This window comes from Triturus cristatus, chromosome 9 (assembly GCF_964204655.1).
Source record: "Triturus cristatus chromosome 9, aTriCri1.1, whole genome shotgun sequence".
Taxonomy (NCBI): Eukaryota; Metazoa; Chordata; class Amphibia; order Caudata; family Salamandridae; genus Triturus; species Triturus cristatus.
The window spans coordinates 477,022,075-477,045,023 of NC_140592.1; the positions used below are offsets into that span (position 1 = coordinate 477,022,075).

Sequence of the window (22,949 nt, forward strand, 5' to 3'; positions counted from 1 at the left end):
CCCTGCACAAAGAAGGTACAGCATACATCAACAACCGCCTAACCTTCCAACAACCATCCTGACACCTCCATTTCACCTCCTTCTCCATCACAGACACCTCATGGATCCGTTGAACCAACAGTGGAGCCAAGGCTTGGAAGAACCTCCCCTTGCACCTCAGGACCACTCCGTCACTCGAACAATTCAGAAGACAGCTAAAGACCTGGTCGTTTGAATAAACAACCCCCAAGCAGCGACTGCAGCTCCAGCGCCTCGAGGCCCTTATAGGTGAATTGCCGTGCTCTACAAATATTTGATTGATTGAAGGATTGAAAACAAACCAGAGAACTCTCAGAATATGACACACTGCTTGTCACATCATTAGATGCTTGAAAAGGGACTTTGCGTAAATAGTGTAAAAATTTGACATTTTGCTGGTTGGACTTAAAAATTTCTGACACTCTCTTTCACATCTCTGGGTACTCCTCCTTCTCCCATAGAAAACGTCTGTACCTCTGGAGTCCTCTTTGATAATTAACTAACCTTCATTCCCCAAATAAATGCTGCCCCTAAATCAGAACATTACCACTGATGGTTGCTAAGCAGGGTCATGCCTCTCGTTCACCACTCTCAGAAAATCTCCTTTATCCTGGCATTAGATTGTTGGCATTGTCATTCTTTTATTTCTAGCTCCCTTCTTTAAATTCCTCATTTCTGATGCTAAGAGTCTGGCTTACAGTGGTACGCAGCTCTTTACAAAACCCCAACGTAACATTAAAAAAATTAATCCGAAACTAGAATCTACATGATATTTTACAACTTAGGGGCCGATTCCGATCTGGGTTGGAAGGGCATCGAACGCGATCCGGCCGGAAAAACTACGAGCCGTACGCGTGTTTTCCGGCCGACTCGAGCAGCTGTACGAGCGAGCAAGAACGATGCGAGCTACATGAAATTTACCGACCGAGTCGTTTCCGGGTCCGAACCGCTCCTTACGTCTCGGTCGGAAGCTAACCGTGGCGTGCAATGGATGCGATGTACAACCGAGCCAGTACGATGCACGCGTCGGACAGCTTGTGCGAGCCGGAGCGTCCGGCTCGCAAAAGCTCCCAGAGTTGGACTTCGGGGGTCTGCGTCGGACCCCCTAACACCCACAGCCCTACGACTCGGACACAGGGGGAGACCTATGGGTCTCTCCAACACAGGCATGTACGGTGCGGATGGCACCGATGTGTACCCACTGTAGGGGGCGCACTTGTTCGAGACGTACCCATTCAGTCAATGGGGGCCCGTGTACGCGTCGTACGACCAGCTCCTATTGACTTCTATGGGAGTCTGACCGAACCGAGTCCGACAGCATACGTGCGCATCGTACTCGCTCGGTCGGACTGTAGGGGTCCGGCTCGGTCGGAAAACACTCCGGATCCGACTCGGTCGGAGTGCTTTCCGACCCGGATCGGAATCGACCCCTTAGGGTGAGCTAACTTCCTGCATACTTTTAAAGGTCAGGTGACTTTCTTCTTCTAACTTCCCTGAAGCAATCAGACATCTGACTGGTCCCAGGATTCTTCTTTCTGGTCCAGGGAAGACCTGGCTTGGCAGTTCGGACTGGACTGTTTCGATGAGGCAGAGGGTCAAGACTGATATGCATATGGCTGGGTTTGAACTGGGGTGGTGAAGTGAGCTAAAGAATGATGATGCATTCAACCCAGATCTGTGACGGGGGTGAGTGAAAAGTTGCAGTGCTCCGTCCATGGCCTCCTTGTGTTTCCATGGTTTCCCCCACAATATAGAAGGATTTCTTTTTCTGTAAATATTACTTTTTTGATAGGCAGTAGAATTTGGAAGTAAGATGAATTCCTCAAGCTGCTAACATAATCATCTCTGCATTTCTGTTTCACAAACATCAGTGCCAAATCAGCTTCACTGTTTTATGAAGTAACCACGCTCGCAGCAAGTGCAATCTACCCCTAACCAAACAAAAAGCAGACTCCTAGCAAGGTTGCTGTCATTTGTTGGCAGCAATATAGTACTCTCAAGGCAAGTGAAATCTCCCCTTGTTCAAACAAATAGCATACCGTTGTTCTCTGTTCCACTTTCGGAACAAGTAGAGCACTCACTGCTTGTACACATGCCACATGCACTCCAATCGTTATGGTATTATAAAACAACAAACACAATTAGTGACATTCTTACAGTCAAAAGCTAGAACTAATAAGTAATGACTTCCTAAATGCCTGCTTCATGGAGAATGAATGGACTGTGAGATGGCTCATGTGTCCTTTAGTCAGTAGGGTGCCTAATGCTGGGATAGGGAATCACATCAGTTTCCCCCAGCAATTTTTTTTTAAGAACATAATTACAGGGGCCCTACGTTTTTCTTACGAGCCTGTAGCTTTTGTTCCTGAAGGTGAGGGTCATTTTTCTTCCTCTTTTTTTCTTCTTTTTCTTTGATCCTCTCACTTTATTTGGGTCAAAGTCTTATATAGCCTTAGAGCCTACTGGCCATTATAGGCCTGCTCCAGCGTTAAAGCCCTGAGCAGAAGACGAGGGCCTTTAACAAGAAAGCGGGCCTTTAATGGCCTGAAGAGACCACAACAGAGAGCTCTAAGGCTATTAGAAGATTCTGCCCCTAGAGGGCAGGTAGTTCTGATTTGTAAAACAATGGCCTCACGGAGCCCGACGGAGTTGAAATCCCTCGGGCTCCGTGATGCCTTTGTTCACAGCTGTTGCTGTGAACAAACATTGGAATGTTGATGCACTGGGCTTCTACCAGCCATTAGAAGCCCGGAGCACTCCATTGTCTTCAATAGAGTGCTCAACATTCCAATTTACTAATTGAAAATAAATCACAGGGCTGCAAAAATTAGCACGGGTGTTTACCACCCCCACATTGTAAGCACTGGCCTGCACTTACATTATATTCAGGGCCACTGGAATTATGGGATTTTATGACCGCTGCGATTTTTGCATGATTGTACATTTGCCACATAATCTATCCTCAGCGACAGAATCAACAGATTTTAACAAAAACAAAAATTATGTTTCTACTTTAAACGGTTTAAAACTTAGTAAAGACGCAGCGACACATGTTTCCACGTAGCGGAAGTCCCTTGGCAAAGTTTGAACGGTCACCTTTCTGCAGTTTATTGCTATGTTTAGGTATTTAACGGGTACTATTGAAATACAACTAATTCCCAGACAACGTTAACAAGCTTAAAAATGACAAGATGATGAAGTAATACTATCACAAAATGTGCCACATAATTTGCCTTTTCTTGCCGCACGATTTACTCAATCCTGCTGCATAATTTGCCCCTCCCTTGTCTCCTAACTCTAGTGGCCCTGATTATACTGATGCATCTAAGCAGGTAGCCGAGAGCTTTCGAGTTTTAAGCCATTCACTGGCCATGTAGGAAGCCTTACTGGGAAAGATGTTGGCTACGGAGTAGCTTTGTCACATTCCTTCTTTCAACCTCCAATCAGTTGGGAGAGATCAGCAAAATCGTTGTGCTCAAGGGTATGAGTTGGCCTGTAGTTGGTTTGTTTAACTAGACACCTGAAAAAACACTAAACTCTCTAGCACTGGCAAATTTCCTCAAAGCAAGATTGAGATGGAGCGAAACCAAACCCGGGAGGGTAATAAACATTGATGAAAATCTACATTAAAAAAAAACATGCAAGGACAAGTGCCTGGCGAATGTCTGCAAATAGTCTGCACCAATTCAGAGGTTTATGCATGCCGAAAACATATATATTTTCCATATGTTGCGGAGACAGCAGCGCTGCCAATCTAACGCATACTTGCATTTGGCTTACTGAAAAGAGCGGAACAATTAGAAAAGTCCTCCAAAGCTTGCAACATGGTACTATACCACTTAAAGCCAGTAGACTGTCAGGGTAAATAGACAAGAGAAAAAAAATTATGGCGACCCAAACAGGACAAGATCTTAGATTCTATCATGCCATCGAGGTGTTATTGTCAATTACTTTTAAAGTACTTAACCTCTGTGTCCTTCAGTTCTTGGCATTTTTTAACACCCTTGTCTAATTGGTTTGAGTGAACGTTTCAAGTGCAGCAGGTAACAGCAGTGTGATGGGCCCAGCAGGAAAGTCTTGGTAGAGTCTTGGTTAGGTTTACAGGAACCTATTTCTTCATCAATTCCCTGCAGCTTCACTCAACACACCTGCACGGACAAGTCATTTGTGGGTCATACCTAAGGCTGACAATAGCATCAAGTCAAGATGTGCTCCTGTCCAAATGTGATGCTCTCCGTGCGGCGAGCAATTAATTCCTCTCCCACCACATTCTAAAACATGGCTACGGATTCCAGATAACTCTTTGTCATCTGTTACAGCATTTTGAAGTCCTAGGCTTTCCTTTTAAAGCTGAATTCATTCAGTAAGTTTTAGAGTTGCTTCATGTCTTCTGAATCAATTGAAGAAACATACTGGAAAGCAATTAAATCAATTGTGAAAGGAACGCCCAGAACTGGAACAATTTGTACCTTGTGGCAGGGAGCCATCTGGTAACCTTATTTATGACGGGATGAGCCCGTGACAAGTGTCTTCTCTCTTCAAGGCGGCCTCAAGCTAGACCTGCCAGCCGGGCCGGCCGTTATCATGGGCGAGCTGGGCCCAGGCCCAGGGCACCATTATTCTATGGGGCACACTCAGCTGTGTTATTTAACCCTTTTGATGCGCATGACGGAGCGGTTCCGTCATGTGCATCGGTTGCGCTGTGCGGATGACGGAACCGCTCTGTCATGGCCAGGGCCGGACTGGCCGTAGTGGGCACCGGGCAATCCCCCGGTGTGACGCACGGGTGGGGGCCGGTTTTTGGCCCCTGGGGGGCCGTTTTTGTTACAGGGCCTGGCAAAGAGCTCGGCGGCACCCCCAAGCATGGGGGGGGGAGGGCCGGCCGAGCACTTTGCCAGGGCCGGTTTTTGTTCCCAGTCCTGCCCTGGTCATGGCCCCGCCCGCGCACGAACCCTTCAGCACAGCGCGGTAATCCGCGCCGCGCTGAAGGGGTTAAGGTTATGCCAACAGCAGCACCCTTCTCATCTTGCTCCAGCCTTGTCCATGTCCCTGCCTGTTCCTTTCTGTGTGAGTAGCCAGTTTTAAGTGATTTCAGCCAATCATTATTATACAGTGGGCGATGTTTTTTGTTTGGAACACCCCCTTTGGCCCCCTTCCTTGCCTCCTTTCACTCTTTGACCCCTGCTGACACACACATCACCAAAACCATCATCTGCATGAGGCAGCTAAGCTATCCTTGATTTAGGCGAGCTGGGGGAGACCGTGAATGTTTGCATTCAGGGGCCTGTCCCTGCGGGAAACATCCTTAACCACGAAGGCTTTTCTACGCGTTACATTTACAACGGTACACTTACCACGTAAACGTCTTTACCACGCGTATGCCTTCCACGACCGTCTTTACCACGCAAGCTGCACTGGAACGTGTTCATCTTCGTCCAGTTCAGTCCGTTTTTGATGTCGGCGAAGACGTGTGTTAAAGGGTAAAAATAGAAAAATGGGGCTTGGGGGTCTCCCCCCAAAAATAAAAAGTAAAGCGTGCGGAAAAAAAAGGAGGCTTGGGGGGGTCTCCCCCCCCAAAAAAAATAGATGTTAAAACATCAGGAAGTGGTGACAATCGGCGTCGTTTTAGAGGAAACGGAATGACGCTTCCTCTTTACGATGTAGGACGTCAGCAAGGAAGATCGAGGAGAAGACGTGAAGAGGCAAGGGAAATAAAAGTATTAAAAATATATATACATATAGATTGTGGGTAACGTGCAGGGGTAATAATAATAAGGATTGGGGGGTCACGTAAGGGTACAGGGGAGGGGTATAACCTTTACCAAGAGTATTTGATTACCATGCAAGTATGCGTGGTAAAGGAATATTCGTGGTAAAAGTTTGCGTGGAAAAAGCATTCCGTTGTAACGCATGCGTGGTAAAGGCATGCGTTGCAACGGAATGCGTTGTAACGACATACAACCGTCCCTGCTCCTCCAGGTACTGACCAGTGAACACAAAATGGACAAACATCACCAAAACCATCATCTGCCTGAGGCAGCTAAGCTATCAGTAATTTAGGTGTGCTGGGTGGTCCACGAATGTTTGTGTTTGGGGGCCAGGCCCTGCTCCTCCAGTTACTGACCAGTGAACACAAAAGGGACACATCATCTGTGTGAGGCAGCTAAGATATCCATGATTTAGGTGAGCTGGGGGAGACCGTGGATGTTTGACCAGTGAACACAACCCCGCCCCCCCCCCCCGCTGACACACATCACCAAAACCATCATCTGTGTGAGGCAACTAAGTTAAGTGATTTAGGTGCGCTGGGGGAGACTGCGGATGATTGTGTTTGGGGGCCAGGTACTGCTCCTCCAGGTACTGACCAGTGAACAAAAGGGACACACATCACCAAGACCATCATCTGCCAGAGGCAGCTAAGCTATCAGTGATTTAGGTGTGCTGGGGGGTCCACCGATGTTTGTGTTCAGGGGCTCCTCCAGGTACAGCCCAGTGAACACAAAAGGCCTCATTTAATTACTACCATCAGCAAGGGCACCTCATTTCTGTCCGCCCATGCCCAGGCCGCCATCTTAGCAAAGGCCAGCTCTGCCTGCAACAATTCTGTTTAAAAGTTGTGTTCCCGTCTATTAAAAAGTGAACATGCTTCCAACCAAACTTAAATCTCAGTAGTGGACAACGAGTCTTACTACCTAGTAAAATCATTGATGTGAATGATGATGAATAAATATTGGGAGGATATTACAGTGGGAAGGTGCATTAAGTTTTGTATGTGACTATGGTTTTGAGAGGCAGGTTCTGTTTTTTGACAAATACATGTCATGACGTCGTGTGACAACAATATTACCCTGCAATAGTATCAGATGCAGAGCATTATACCCTAATGGCAGTATATATGGGCAAGTGTAGAGTCACTATTTCTACATACCTTGAAGATATATTTATCGTTAAGTTATACAGAGGTGCAGTTAACCCCTTCGCCGCTCATGACGGAACCACTCCGTCATGAGCCACGGTTGCGCTGTGCTCATGACGGAGTGGTTCCGTCATGCTGCAGCCGTTGGCCGCCGCTCCACCCACGCGGTGCTAATTCCCCGCCTGTGCGGGCGATTAGCGCAGTGGGCGGAGACGTGACGGAACCACTCCGTCATGAGCACAGCTCAACCGTGGCTCGTGACGGAGCGGTTCCGTCACGAGCACAGCGCCACCGCGCTGCCCCCAAACCCCCCCCAGCGCCGCGGTGGAATTCCTGCCGCGGCGAAGGGGTTAAGATAAGTAAATCTAAACTTACAATGACAATATTGTGGTATTTGATCTCCCACGTCCAATATTGTTGCAGGGTGATAGTAAATCCTCAATATTATCATGAAACACATTTTCTGACTATGCTTCCATGAAACTGAATAGTGGAAACTTGTTATCACCCCAGCCAGGTGAAGATACATTTTAAGAGATTGGACATGGAAGAAAAGTAAATCTGGTTTTATATTAATTAACTTTAGGTTTCACGGTGATGATAAACTTATTTTACTATATTTTGCCAGGATCTGGTATTGAGTTGTCTATATGTGGTGTGCTGTTTCCTTTTGCCCCACATATTAATATAATACTTGCTTTGCATGAAGTTCAATAAATAAATATGTATTTGCTTATGCGCAATTAGGACAGAATTTTAATTTGAAGTTTTCTGATGTGCCTAAGCCTAATTTGAGGTACTTTTTTAGATCTATAATTAAGTTCTTATGAAAATCAAGCAATTCCATTCAATGTTTCTATTTGCATACTGGACAAAAATATCCGGCTATGTCAGATTTGTTTCTCTTATATGTTTTCCGCTACTCGAAGGTAAAACAGTAAGCCCCATTGGAGCTATGGTGTTGGTGACAGCTCCGCCTAGGTACACCTGAGTCTCCTGTCCTCAACAGTCACTAATGGAACAAGCAAAAAAAGGAACACCACAAAACCACAGATCCAGTGGCGGCCCGCAGAGGGAGTGCTGCGGGGTGGCGGGGCAGGGGAGGGGTAGGGTGGGGGGTAGTGGAGTCGGACATACGACAGCAAGGAGTAAAGTAAATAAATAAAGCTATTTACCTTGCACTCGCTGCATCACCAACTCGCCGATGCAGTGAGCGCAAGATAAATTGTTTTATTTATGTATTTATTTACTCCTTGCCGTCGTATGTCCGACTCCGCTACCCCCCCACCATGTCCCTCCCTCGCCCCGCCCACCGCCACGCAGCACTCCCTCTGCGAGCCGCCACTGCACAGATCCATGACAGGAAGACTTACGGAACCTAAGGCTAGCACATAGCATACACAAGACTTGAGCTAGCACAAAGCACGCATAACAGTTGGAGCCAACAAAGAGAATGCACAAGAAATTAGTTATTGTGAAGCATATGTATGCCCTGGAGGTAGCATAGAGCACATTCAAGACCTGAAGGTAGCAAAGAACACTTTCAAGACCTGAAGATGGCATAGAGCACATACAAGACCTGGAGGTAGCATAAAGCACATACAAGACCTGGAGGTAGCATAGATCACATACAAGATCTGGAGATAGCATAGAGAACATTCCAGACAAGACCTAGGCATAGCATGCATAGGGCATAGAGCTATCACAAACCATAAGAAAGATAGATGTTGCACATAATATATAAATGACCTGGAGGTAGCACAGAACACATACATGACTTGGAGGTAGCACAGACCATATACATGACCCGAAAGTAGCACAGAGCGTATCCATGACCTGGAAGTAGCACAGAGCATATCCATGACCTGGAAGTAGCACAGAGCATATCCATGACCTGGAAGTAGTACTGCGAATATCAATGACCTGGAAGTAGCACAGAGCATATCCATGACTTGGAGCTGGCACAGACCATATACATGACCTGGAAGAAGCACAGAGTACATACAAGACATGGGCTAATACACCAGCATACACAAGACCTGGAGCGAGCAAAGGTTATACACAACAAAAGGAAGCTGTACAGAACATAAAAAAGATTTACAACAAGCCCAAAGCACACAAAAACCTAGAAGTAGCAAACAGCAAATATAAGAGATGAACTAGAACAAAACATACACAAAACCGGCTAGCACAGAGCATAAACAAGATACAATGCAGGAGATAAGACGTTTTACTGAAGAAAGACCACATCCATCAATATCCCAATCAAACAAAGAGCTATCGACAAAGAATAGCGACAGTACAGTAAAAGTGGGTGTTGGGGGTAGGGAAGTATTGAAGGGGTATATGTAGTAACATTAGCTTGAAGGTTTGTATGAGATAAAATTAGATGCAAGCACTGAACATGTGAGGACAGTAGATGGTTGAATTTGTAAGCCTCGGAGGGGGTGGAAATTATACGTAAATCGGGCGTTTGGATATGAGAGCATTATAGGTGAATTTGGTCAGGAGATGGATTAACTGTACATGGAAGTAGTGCTTACTTTGTGTCAGTAGTTCCAGGTGCTGGGCTCCGACACTAATTTTTGGGAATGTGGATATCATTTCATTAAGCAAACATAAGGAGATGATGGACGGAGCGCAAAATCTTTTCAGACACTCAGTCACAGATCTGGGTTGAATCCAAAATTGTTCTGGGGGCGAGTGTCTGAAACGTTTCAGCGCTCCATCCATCATCTTCTTGTGTTTGCTTTGTTCACTCTAAGTTGGAAGGGAATGCCCAGACGTGGGTCCCTTCTTACTTTGCTACTGGATTCATGCCATCCTAGCTGATGAGGGTTGTTACCCCATAACTGGTCCCAGGATGCTTGTTTCCGGTCCAGGGAAAACCTGGCTTGGTAGTTCAGGCTGGACTGGTCCCACGAAGAACAGGGTCAAGACTGATTTGCATATGGCTGGATCTGAACTGGGGTGACAAAGTGAGCTAAAGAACGATGATGGATTCAACCCAGATCTGTGACTGGGGTGAGTGTCTGAAAAGTTCTAGTGCTCCGCCCATCATCTCCTTGTGTTTGCTTTGTTCGCCCTTAGTTGGCAGGGTATGTCCAGACGTGGTTCCCTTGCTCACTTTGCTACTGGATTCAAGCTAGCCTGGCTGATTAGGGGTGTTACCATGAAACCGGTCCCAGGATGCTTGTTTCCAGTCTAGGGAAGACCAGGTTTGGCAGTTCAGGCTGGGCAGTTCTCAAGGGGGACAGGGTCAAGACTGATTTGCGTATGTCTGGATCTGAACTGGCGGAGTGAGCGAAAAAACGATGATGGATTCAACCCAGATCTGTGACAGGGGGTGAGTGTCTGAAAAGCTTCAGTGCTCCATCCATCACTTCCTGTGTTTGCTGAGATAATTGTATTATCAGACTTTGACTGAGCAAGGCAGAAAAAGGCAAAAAATGGAGAGAAAAAAATTAGGAAGAGAAAGCTAGGAAACAGTGACGAATGGAAGCTAGGATGTACAGTGCCTGAAAAAAATTAAGTAAAGAGCCAGGAAGTGAAGGGCGGTGGAAATAAAAAGGCAGGAGTTGAAATAAAGACTAAGCAAACATGGCATTTTGCATCACCAATAATTGGCAGGATTGGTGGCGTACTTCAACAGAAAACTTTAGGCCTCTGCAATTTTTTTTTTTGTTGTTTACAAATTTAGCAGTGTGTGACAGCACCCAGAGAAAAGATGGAGTACATTAGGCTTTGGCCAGGATTTGCACAGCCCTCTTGTTCCAAGAAAACTAAAATGCAGAGCAAGAAATAAACAAATGCGTGAAAACTGGAATTTTACTACAAGAAATCGTTGCATAAAACTACGTGATCTGTGAAACTAAAACATGACAGTCTGCTGTAGAAGCTTTCCATTCTCTGCTTCTATTGATGTGTCGGACTTTATAGACTGCGGGCTGCAGTCTAAATCCAGGGAGGAACAAGATGTTTAGTTTTGACAATGGCGAACTGGGAAGACATGAAAAGTCACGTGATCAGTTAGAGCTGGGGCAGTCCAACCGCATTCACAAGGAACTCTTGAAACGTTGGCACGTGGCCAACAGCGTCAGGAAGAGGCCATGTAAAAACACGGAACAGGACGTAATGTGGCCACACACAAACCAGACGCTGAATGACATACACAACCCAGGGCTTAATTTGAGCCGATGTTTTCCGGTGCTCAGCACCCGCACATAATTGTCAACACCAACGCTTGTGACACTTTGTCACAAGGTGGCACGGTCTGGCTAGAATAGAGATGACCACAACAACAGTTAAATATTAATTCAATATACATTAAAAATTACTATAACCTGCCGCCCAAGCTATTCTTATAGCTGTGGGGGACTGAAATATTCAGAATTGTCACACATTTAGGAGTGTGATGGTTAGTACTTGTGTTGTTACTATCATTGGCCAACTAGCAGGGGCAATGTGTGGTGCAAGCTGCAATGGCCTCCTGACGAGAGCCCTGGCACTTATGTTTTTTAAACATTAAGCACTGACACAGCCGCAGTAATGTGAGAGAACAATCCCACATACATGGTCTGAAGCAGGAAGACTGGAGCACAGACAAAGAAGGCGAAAAGCATAGTAAGTAGAAATGGACATGGTGAGTGCACTGGCCTGTGCGAATTGGCAAGATTTGCTTTTGTGAAATGTTTTTGTATTTAACTAAATTTAACAAAATGACACACGTAGCAGGAATGTGGTTCGCCTATATCCAATGTAATTTTTTTAAGCCAGGGAGTACCCGTCTCACCCAAGTGAAGCAAGATACCAGCAGGGGTCTGGCTAGAGCAGAAAATGTCTCTTGGCATACATTTTTCTGCAAGAGCCAGTGTCTCGTTGGCGAAAATTATGCAAAATCATGTTATAAGAAATTTTGAGAAATTTCCCATAATGCAACTTTGTGACTTTTGCATACTTCAATTGTGAAAATGTACATTTCACTCAGACCTACTACACGCATACTGACACACACGATGGACTGTTTATGACAATCAAAAACATACAGCAGGTTATGGCTAGACTAAAGGCACTTTAAAGAGTAGTTCATTGAATACTGTAGAGGTGGCCACTTCCAAATGTCCCTAAAGCGGGCAGCCTTAACAGATTACCGGTTATCACAAGTGATGTCGCAGTAAGTGGACCTGAACTTTTGATGTCGCAGGAAGTGACATTACATGATACACAGCAGTGTGAAAAAGGCAGTAGATAGATAGAAGTGAAAGTGTGGACGAAGGCTTCGAAAAGTCAGGTGGGATGCTCTGTAATACATGGCTGATCCTGAACGAGGTCGCAATGTATGGGGGATGAAAATGGATGAGCCGGGGAAGGCGTGGAGGTTGGGGTAATAGGGAACAAGCATTGTGGAGGTTGGAATAACAAGATGTGAAGAATGGGGGTAATGGATGAATGTTAGTAGAGGAGAATGGTGGGGATGTAGAGAGTCTGATAAAGGATTCATGATGTAGACATTGAGGCTGGCCATGAGCGACAATAAGTAGGGATTTGGAAGACAGTGCTCAGTTTGTGAATGTGGTGAGCTCCAGCACTCATCTTTGGTGAACGGGGCTTATTTTTTGTCATCAGGCTCTGACCTAGAGAAAAACTGGAAAAGAGACACATGGGAGAAAAAAGAAGGAAGAAAAAGATACAAGAATTGTGACACAGGCAGAAAGAAGAGATGTGAAAGAACCTGTAGGAGTGAGAAAAAGAAGGAAGTGCAAGGTGGTGGAAGAATGAGGCATGAGGCGGAATCAAGACTAGCAGCCTCGGTGTTGTGCAGTCCTGGTGTTCTTCACCCAATTATTGTTATAGAAATTAAATACTGTAAGTTGGATGCATACTTGCATGGTGTTAATCAGAGACTGTGACAGGAACAGCATTTCACATACATTGTAAACTGTGTGTGGGATGGAACTTAAGGGGGCTTTCTTTCACCCAATTGCTCTCGCTTTTATTTCCTCTCTCACTTTCTCTCTTACACACTGCCCCTCTCACTTTCGTTCTTCCACTTCACTTTACTTTTACTAAATTTCTCTAACTCCTCCCTCATCTCCCTCTCTCTAGTGCTGGGAGGATAGCTCAGTGAACTTACTGCATATAGATAGATGCAGAGGTCAACAGATCACAAGTTTGAAACCCAGCAAAGGTGATGCATCTTTCTAAATTAGGCTCGTTGAGTGCCATTAAACTGAGAATAGATACATCTGCTTTTATTGTTCGTGGAACTGGCTGACGTGTGGTCTGGAGTACTATGTAAAAGGAAGGTATTGGTTTTACAACACTGTAGTGATCCTACACTTATATAGTGCTTCATACCACTGATGAGGCATTGAAGCACATCAGTGGGTGTGTAGCATGGTATTCAGGAAGTGCTTGGTTGGAGGAGTTTTGCACTGTGGCCTAAGTGGAAACATATTGGTGTCATATGTGAGTAACCAGAGAGGTGATGTTATCATTTCTTCAGTCTCTGCACCTAGGCATGTAATGGTGGAAAGCGGCATGAGGGCAAACATGCTTATACTTTATGCAGTTTACACTGATTGCTGTGAATGATTGAGTGAGTCTCCATAGAATCCATACAGGAGTGGCTAATGAGCACCCAAAGCCATCCACTGGTTACAGACAGTCACCCACAAGCATGCGCTGCGTAGCACCAACCATTGTAAATAGCCTCCATACCATCAAGGTGGGAAGAGGAGCAATCTATAGAAGTGCGCTGGTTACAGACAGTGAGGCCTGCAGAGGGTTGACCAGGGAGCACAGTCTGCAGACATGGACTGAAGCGGCCCATTGCATAGGCTGATTATAGACAGCCAGGATAAATGCCCCATAGTGAACCCCAGAGTGACAAAGGAGAAGCCTACAGCATGCACTGCAGCACTGGAGTCAGGAGGTCAGCTTAAGCGTGCTGTAGGATCCACTCAGGAGTAGCAACAAAGAACCCAAGGCATGGGAGGGGAGGGGAGAGGGGAGGGCAGGGCAGGGGAGGGGAAGGGAAGGGAAGGGGGAAGGGAAGGGAAGGGAAGGGGGGTAAAAAAGAGGAAAGCAAATAAAGGAAATAATGAAAAAGGGGCAAACAAGAGAGAATAGGAAGAAAAGAAGGAAAAGAAAACAGCAAAGGATGTTAAAAAAGCAAGTAAGAGAGGAGATAGTGAGGAAGGGAACAGAGAGAAAGAACAAAGAAGAGAGAAAAAGGAGTGAGGCGGGAGTCACAAACAGGGGAAAAACAAAATGAAAAGTGGCAAATGAGACAGCAGACTAGGAGCCCAATTCAATTGTTGGTAGTAATCATACTTCGTCGCAACGGCGATGGAGTGTGCTTACCGCCACGATGAAGGTCCCCATGTCTGATTAAAATGCGGACGTACCTTTGGTTTAATCATGGCGGAGACTCTGATGGCCCAACACAGTAAGGGCTGGTGGAGCTAGACCTCTAATTCAACCCACCTAATTTAGCTGGGGGGAATAAGTGGGCAGTTTTCAGTGTCTGTCACTGCCATGAAAACCCTGGTGGTAAGGGGCAGTGAAAACTCACCGTAGCAGATAACTCCCATGGCTAGGGGAGCATTTTCTTTTTTCTTTTTATATTCTTATTCAGGACTTTCTTTTTGAAATAAAAACAAAAGAAAACAGTTTGGCACTAAAATGTAAAGAGCATTGACAGGAACCGCAGTGACAGCAGTTCCTGCCAATGCTTTAAAATGACAACCAGCTTGGCGGTGAATTCTAAATTTGGCAGACGGAGTAGTCCCAGCCTGGCGGACGTTACATCCTCCACCAAGCCAATGCAGATTACTCCGCCCGCCAACAATTAAATTGGGCATTGGGTGAGCACCTCACACCAGACTTGGAGCAACTGCAGATTGCTGTTGTTGCCTCTGTCTTCCAACCTCTCCCCTCCTATCTCTTTGCATCATCGCTGCCCTTCACAGTTTTCCTTTTCTTCCATCTCAGCTCTTCCTTCTCTCTCACAACCCCCTTCTATATCCACTTTTCTTTTTTCTCTTCACATCTCTCCTTCTCTTCCCCTCATTCACGCGAGTATATTACTCGCTGCCTTCTGTTTCCTTTCCAAATCTCTACTCTTCCTCCGTATATATACTTTAATATCCATCACTCTGTCTCTCTGTCTTCCATCACACCCTCATTCCCTCTCTCCCCATCAAAGAATTTAAGTGGCACCATATCAGGTGCAGGTATTTCATATAGTACTGCTTTCGTTTGAATTCTGGCACCAGTAATTATCAATTTATAATTTGAAATGCAAATCTATAAGCACCAGAATGCAAAGGAAATCCAGAACTGGTAGAGCTGCTCACACCTGACTTGGAATAGCTTCAGATCTCAGCTCCATCAGTCACCACTTCCAGTTGCTTAATGTATGTAGGAGGTTGTTGTTGGGTAATGGCAGACGTTTTGGGGATCAGCATTTATTTTTTATCATTAGACTTTCACCCAGGGCAAAAGAGAGAAAGACAGAAAAATATTAATGGCAGATGCAAAAGAGAGGAATACAGCGAGAAAGCAGCAGAGATGAAAAACAACGTGCAAGACTGGAGAAAAGAGGCATGATGTGAAATAAAGTTAAGACAGCCTTGGTATTTGGAATTACCAGCAGTGAGGTCCTAAGAAAAACTTTGCACTCCTGTTTTTACCGAACCAAGCACCACTTTGTTTGCCTTTTTCCAACTCCGCTCTCTTGCTTACTCGATGTTCATCATCCAACTTTCCTCGCTCTTGCAATCTCGCCTACTTTTGTTTTTCTACTACTACTTCTCTCCCTCACCACCTATTACTTTATCACCACTCCTTCTTTTAGCTCTACACCCCTTTTTTGCACTTGTTTCTTCCCGAAACTTTTTTAAGGAGATGTGGTGTCATAAATCCATTCACCATCTCAGAGACAGTACCTTTGCACACAGCCATGCATGGAAATGTCAAACCTGCAGTGGCACAAAAAAGGGAGATAACATAGCAGTCACCCAGATGCAGTTACTAAGTAGCTACTAGGCCTGGGTGTGAAATTCCGCTCCGCTCGCAGAGTTTGCAGAGTTTTTCCGACTGTGGGCTCCACATAGCTCATGGAGTTCCGAGTTGTTTCCTATCTCACGCTCGCCCACTTTAGGTTGGCGAGCGAGAAAATTCTTACTCCCGACCACCTCCCGGCAAGATTTCTCAATGCAGGGGGTCACGGTTGGCCGATACCGCTACCATTGAGAAACCTTCTGTTCACGTTGAGGAAGCTGCCACTACAGTAGAACATCTACTCGAGCAGCGGAAAGAAGTATCACCCTCTAGCGGTGCAGATGGTGACATTTGTGTTGATTTTCCAGTGTGGGGCAAACACAAGGTGCCAAAAATCAGCGCGAACGGCGTGAACCAACGCACACCGCCGCTTGCAGAACTCTGCCCAGGCCTAGTAGCCACACCCATACAGGGATATAACCAACAGATATAAAGATGAGAAAAACTGCATCCACAGAACAACAATAAAAACAGAAAAGTCGCAGAATATTTGCACATACAAGCATACATAGAGCGGTTGCAAAAGGAGACAGTTGATCAGATTTTCACAGTGATGCCCATTGAGAATAGGGGAACAGACAATAGATACATCTTTTCACCTGTAGAACAAAATAAATGCAAGAGTCTATACCACATGCAACCAGGAGTCTAAGAAAAAACAGAAAAAACAATGCAACAGGCGGCTTCAATCGATGCACCCAGATTCTGGTCAAACATTCCCATATCCATCAGGAATAGCACCAACCAGCGCCAATTTAGGAAAGAGTTGAAGAAAGAATCGCCTCTGGCACAAACACTACATCACAACAAAGTAGCAGCCCACTTCTGCTCCCCGAACTCAGATGCCCCTCAGTCACTCACGACTGTATGCTTGTCTTTCACCTGGTACAAAGCCCTGGAACTCAAACCACACATATACAAACATCACTGGCAGAATCAAGCAAGCTGTATTTTTCCAATCAGCCAATACGAACCACTTGTAAACAATAAAGTGAACAAAACGATCGTCACTGACCAAAGACACACACTTCAGGCCACCATGAGTAGTGTGATTGGTAAATCTAAAAAGGGTGTGGACATCCGCACAGATTGTGAGAGTTCTCCGAGGTCATACATATGTTAAGAATTTGCCTACAAATGGTAATTTAGTTAAATGGAAAAGTAACCGAGGAGACTCGTACATTACAACAATCAGAGCAGCAGAACACCCAAATCTGCCCCATACAAGTATTCACACACGTGCAGTCGTATAACAGCTACTCAAACTCACATGCACAACCAGTATCAGAAGAGTTATAGGCAGAGAACAGCCCCACCCAGAAAAAACAATAACAGAGAAGCCACTCACAAGCACTAAGAGCTCGACACAGAAAAGTCACGCAGCAGCCACACTCTCGGATATTCATTCACACAGCAGTCTCAAACACAGGTAGTCAAAGATCAGTCACCTACACAGGGAAGGCAAGCACTGCCTCAATAAATTAAGGCAATTCTAGAGCAGCCACATATATGGGACAGTCACAGAGCAGCCCTAGACAATCAGCCACACAGCAGCCACCCAACCCCACAAGCATTCTCAGCGAAGATACACAAAATCAGACAAGAGGAGCCTCACGCACAGTCGTTCACAATACATCTACAGACTGTCACAGAGCAGGAGCAGCTACAAACAGGCAATCACAGAAGTGCCGCAAACAGTCAGCTACAGAACAGTCACACAAAAGCAATCACAGTGCACCAGCCCCATATAAACTGATACATAAGCATCGAAACACAAGCAGTCACAGACAAACACACAAACAGGGCCCAGAGCTGCCAGGCACAAAAAAGGGAGGAGGTGTGTCTAACCACTAGAGCTGACGATTTTGGGACTGGTTACAAGGTTCGCATCCCCATGTGGACTCAACATCCTGTGATTGTGGGCAAATCACTTGGGGGCATATTAACAAGCCAGGCGATAAAATTAACGCCGCTTTAGCGGCAGAAAACTGCCGCTAAAACGGCGATAATGGGCTTGATAATATGCTCTATGGAATTCCAATTGAAGCCCATGTTAAATGTGAATGACGTCTAACATGGGCTTCAATTGGAATTCCATAGAGCATATTATCAAGCCCATTATCGCCGTTTTAGCGGCAGTTTTCTGCCGCTAAAGCGGCGATAATTTTATCGCCTGGCTTGTTAATATGCCCCCTGGTCTTCCCATGCCTAAAAAAACGGAATCTGACTTTGTGTAAGGATGTTCATATAAAGTGCTCTCACGCCCTTGGGCAGAGTTTGCGCTACATACACTGCAAACATAAATGAATAGCGCCCTGACACAAGTACAGTTGCAATTACTACTACCAAATCTCAAGCAGTCATTCAACTTCTTATGTGGAGAAATAAAATTATCGCACAGTATTCATACACATTCATAGGCACGCACACACGTTGGCACAGGGGCATATGGAAAAGCTCCACAGACAAAAACATACACAGACCAAAGTCACAGTGTGAATGCACACACAAGCAATGACAAATCAGCCACTGACACGGGCAGCCACAGAAAAGCCACACAACTTGTATCCACAGACAAGACACATTAGGCACTCATACACGGGGCGCAACTCAAGCCCCTGAGGCGCAGGGTAGCCCCCAACCTTTCAGCCCCCCCCCCGAATTGAATGGGACCCACATAGAGCCCAAGGCCAGTGCATATCTGTGAGCAGCCACACACACTTGCAGAGGAACAACACACGGATCGAGTCACAAGGTTTACACACAAACAAAGGCAACCACTGAGAGGTCAACCAGAGGAAAATCATAGAGCAGCCATACCCGCATGTGGACGCAGAACAGTCAGACATACACATTAACCCCCTCAGAGACAGAGCATCCTGGCACACGGAGAAATCAGAGCTCAAAATGAGAATATGAAAGTGTAGGTAAACCGTAACCCAGAGCACCTGTTGGCTACTGAGAGGTGCAGGTGCCGTCCTATTAAGAGTATGGCCTCCTGCTAAGAAGTGCGGGTACTTTCCCTTTCACTTTAACTGAGTACCTGTGAGTACCTGCCAATTTAAATCACTGGAAGAATGAAATAGAAGGCAGACAACGAAAGGCTCTGAGAAGAGTCTAGGGCAGGGGAATCTAAGGGAAACCAGTGAAAAAGAAAAAAGTCAAAGAACAGTCACACACACAGAAATCACAGAGCAGTCGCAGCCAGCATTGAAGTTTATAATTTTATCAAGTGACATTGGGTGTGGCCGAACAGCATCATGAAATGCTAAACCCACCAGATGGACCTTCTCCCCCAACAAACGTCACTTTACGTACTCTGCTTACCCCTGCGACAACCTAGGGTGTAAATACAAGCTTCCTTTTATGCCACCACGAAGCAATGCTGCAAACAGAATTTAACGATCTGACGTCAAACCTCCCCCCCCCCCCCCCCTCAAAAAAAAAATCTCTACGAGAGGCTCCCACACCACGATCAAACAGCTCTTCGCCACATCAGTTCAGACACGTCTTAAATTGTCTCTGACGGGTCTACGTGGACAGGCAGTTTCTTTAAGACGGTGGGATCCCCTACTCAGGATGTGCGGATGTCTTTTTCGGGATGCGGGGGGCTTGACTAAGGACTATACCAACTTTAAAAGGGGGTGCTTAATGACACACAACAGATGTGTTTCTTGAAGGCCTTATTAACGCTAGGTGGCAGCAGATAGTGGTGCTCAGTGTGTTCCCCAAACGACGTCCAAGGACCGGCCAAGAGTCCGCTGCAACGGCCTGCTCGGTCTGAAGAACATCTCAACCACAAAGCGCTGGGAGAGAGGAGTCCTGAGAGTTCCATGTCATATTTTCATAAACAACATACATTTGAAAGCATGTCCCCCCTCCTTGTTGGCCTGGCTTGGCTTCCGTTGGTCTCCATCTCAGAGGGTGTCCGAGGGATGAACGAAGACCCGAGTTCCACTCGCTGGCACTGCCCTCAGAGTAGGCTCGGCCTGTCCCCAGCGGAGAAGCTACCAATAGTGCAGCAGGTGCAGTGCACCGGGGTCCACTGCATCCTAATTATGGCTGTCTTTTACAACCCAGCCGAGGGGCAGGGTGGTGCTTGCCTTTGCTGGCATTAGGGCCCATGGCACCCTTGCGAGGCCAGACTGCCACCCCAAGTGTCCTGCCTGTCAGTCCCCCAGCTGTCTCGAGCCTTGGCGGTGCCCTTGCCTGGTGGCCTGCGCTCGCACTCTCTACACACCAGGTTTCCCAGAGGCTGGGGCAGGGTTCTTGTTGGTAATCCAGCGGTAGCATTCCGTGACACTCTTAGGCTTGGCTTTGGCGCCACAACGGGTGCAGTAGACGATGCCCAGGGCCAGCATAATCACCAGGAAGATGCAGAGTGGAACCAGGAGGGCCACCAGGAGCCACCGGTTGTCCCGCTTCTCGGCGGCCCTCTGGGAGCCCTCGGATCCTGGCAGAGGGGCTCTACTGGAGGCTACCTCCGGGGCCACTGGGGAAACCACAGGGCTGGTGGCGTGACCCTGGTATTCCACTGAGGGAACCGGCGGCTGCACTGGTGATGAGGGGACACTTGTTCCCACTGAGTCCTGACTCCTGGTGGAAGCTGCTGTTAGCACCAGGTCTTCACTGCCAACTGAGTCACTTTCAGTCAATGGCTCATCAGCCACCTCCTCCTCAAGCAGGTCGTCTGGCATTGGTTCATTTGGGGTAGCCGCAATCAGCTCGGCGGCAGTCGTTATAGCCTCAGATGTGGCAACGAGTTGGGTGGTCAACTCTTTGAATCCGTTGGTGGTCTTTACTACAGCTGGACTGGTGAAGGTATTTGGAGTTGTGGTAGGCAACCTTGGAACTGTGGTCCTCTCCTGATGGGTTGTTTCTGATTCTAAGGTAGTTGCCACTGCCAAGCCCTCGTCCTCAGTTTCCTCCTCTGAGTAGTCATAGGGCCAGGTGTCAGGGGAGGGTGGTACAAGGGTGGTGTGCAGGAATGGGTAGTGCTCTCCCATGGCTGCCTCTGCCTCCTGCAGGGAGTGGCAGCTGATACCATCTGAATCCAGCTCATACCCATCATTGCAATAGCACTCGAAGCCTCCGATGTAGTTCACACACATCTGCTGGCACATGTCAGCGATCCGGCACTCGTCTGTGTCAGCGCAGTGATGGGGGTCTTCCTCCGCTGGACTGTACCCCAAGTGACAATGACAGGCATAGGATCCCTCTGTATTCTCACAGGAATGTTCACAGGGGGCCAGAGTGGCACACTCATCAGTGTCTAGGCACTGTCCGTCCTCCATTTGGTAGCCCACTTGACACTGACACTGGTAGCCACCAGCAAAGTTTATGCACAGCTGGTCGCAGGAGCTCTCGGCACACTCGTCAATGTCCTGGCATCTGCGGCCATCAGGCCCCAGCTCGTGACCCTCAGGGCAGCTACAGAGGTAGCTGTGTCCATGGCTTGTGCAGTCGTATTCGCATGGGTTGCTCTCACAGTGGTCAGCCGGTGCACAATTCTGGCCATCCTCCATCAAGGCAAAGCCCTCATCGCACTCGCAGAAGTAGTCGTCACCATCATCCACACAGATATGCTCGCAGCCACCGTTGTTGAGGTCACACGAGCCCACACCGACCAACTGGTGCATGCCCAGCTCGTGCTGCTGCTGTTCCTCAGGGCAGTAAGGACCGTCTTTGGACCAACCAAAGGTGCCATCTTCTTTCAGCATACACAGAACAGAGAGGTCAGGGACACTGCCACCACAAGGGACGTTGGCCACTGAGCCAAAAGGCACGTAGGTCAAAAGCCTGCTGACCAGCTGGAATGGAGTGGTGTACACCACCGGACCACCTTCGCTCACCATGGCAGGGCACATACCCTTGTAGGGGAACTTGCAGACGAAGCCATCGACCGGCAGCGTGCATGAGCCGTCGAGCCACTTGAAGTTCTCGGCCTGGGCTGCGCGCGAGGCGCCGTAACTCATCACCACGCAGCGCGATATTGCGCATGTGCCGCCGGGCGGCCCCTCTGGCCGGAGCCAGTTAGTGTACAAGGTGTCCTGGTCTCCGGTGACCCAGGTGAAGCCGCGCAGAGGACGGGTTGACGAGCACTGGCGCTGTTGCCGCTGCAGACCGATCCAGAAACGCATGGTGGCCTGTTCCTCTGCCAGGCCTAGCCCGTGGAAGAGCTCTTCGACCAGGGCCGCCTCCTCATGGTGCTTGAGGGTGGCCAGAGTGCCCCCACGCTCCCTGCAGCTGCGCCAGGACTCTAAGAAGCTGCGGCGCTGGAAGTAGATGGCGTAGCATCCCTCCGCGCTGCACGAGGCGTCCTGCTCGCGGAGCTCCTGGGCCCGTCCGAGCACCCCCAAAATCAAGAGCAGCCACAGAGCCATCTTTTCGTGCGTCCTTCCCTCCTGGCCCCCGAGCCTCCACTGACTTCGAGCAGCGCAAGAAACCTTTCTTTAAAAAAAGGGAACATTTTTTGGACTGATTATTTTCCCCCTCGCTTGCGTCTCCACTGGGAGAGGGAGGGAGCAGAGGGCGGGCCTCTCTCTCCGTCTCTCTCGGCTCCCCACATGTGCGGCTGGTTCTCATCCCCCTTTGACCTTGTAAGGCAAGGTTTTGTTATTCTGCCATATTTCTGGTCCTTCACCCCCAGAGATTTCAGCTATTCGGATTTCAGGCAATTATAAGTGAGGGAGAAATGGGAGGAGTGGTAAGACTGAATGGGAGGGCAGTGGACGAAGTGAGGAGAAAGGCAAAACGAGGTGAGAAAGAACAAAGGATTGATCGGAGACAAAGGAACACACACAAGAAAACTGAGAGGAAAAGGAATAGGAAGGTGAGGGGAAACGATAAAGTTAAAGGGGTGTAGGCTATTTAAAGGACTGTTTGAGAAGGAAGTAAGAAAGAATCTAGGGACGTAGCTACATAAAGGTGGTAAAGTAAAAGCAGAAAG

General features: G+C 47.3%; 1 protein-coding gene across 1 annotated transcript; it reads right to left on the reverse strand.

Annotated features, from left to right (window-relative positions):
- Nucleotides 1-19,205: 19,205 nt before the first annotated feature.
- CD248 (CD248 molecule) lies at nucleotides 19,206-22,474 on the reverse strand. The gene has a single exon (XM_085625411.1). The coding sequence runs from the start codon at nucleotides 22,381-22,383 to the stop codon at nucleotides 20,233-20,235; it is 2,151 nt and encodes a 716-aa protein (XP_085481537.1). The 5' UTR covers nucleotides 22,384-22,474; the 3' UTR covers nucleotides 19,206-20,232.
- Nucleotides 22,475-22,949: the final 475 nt, after the last annotated feature.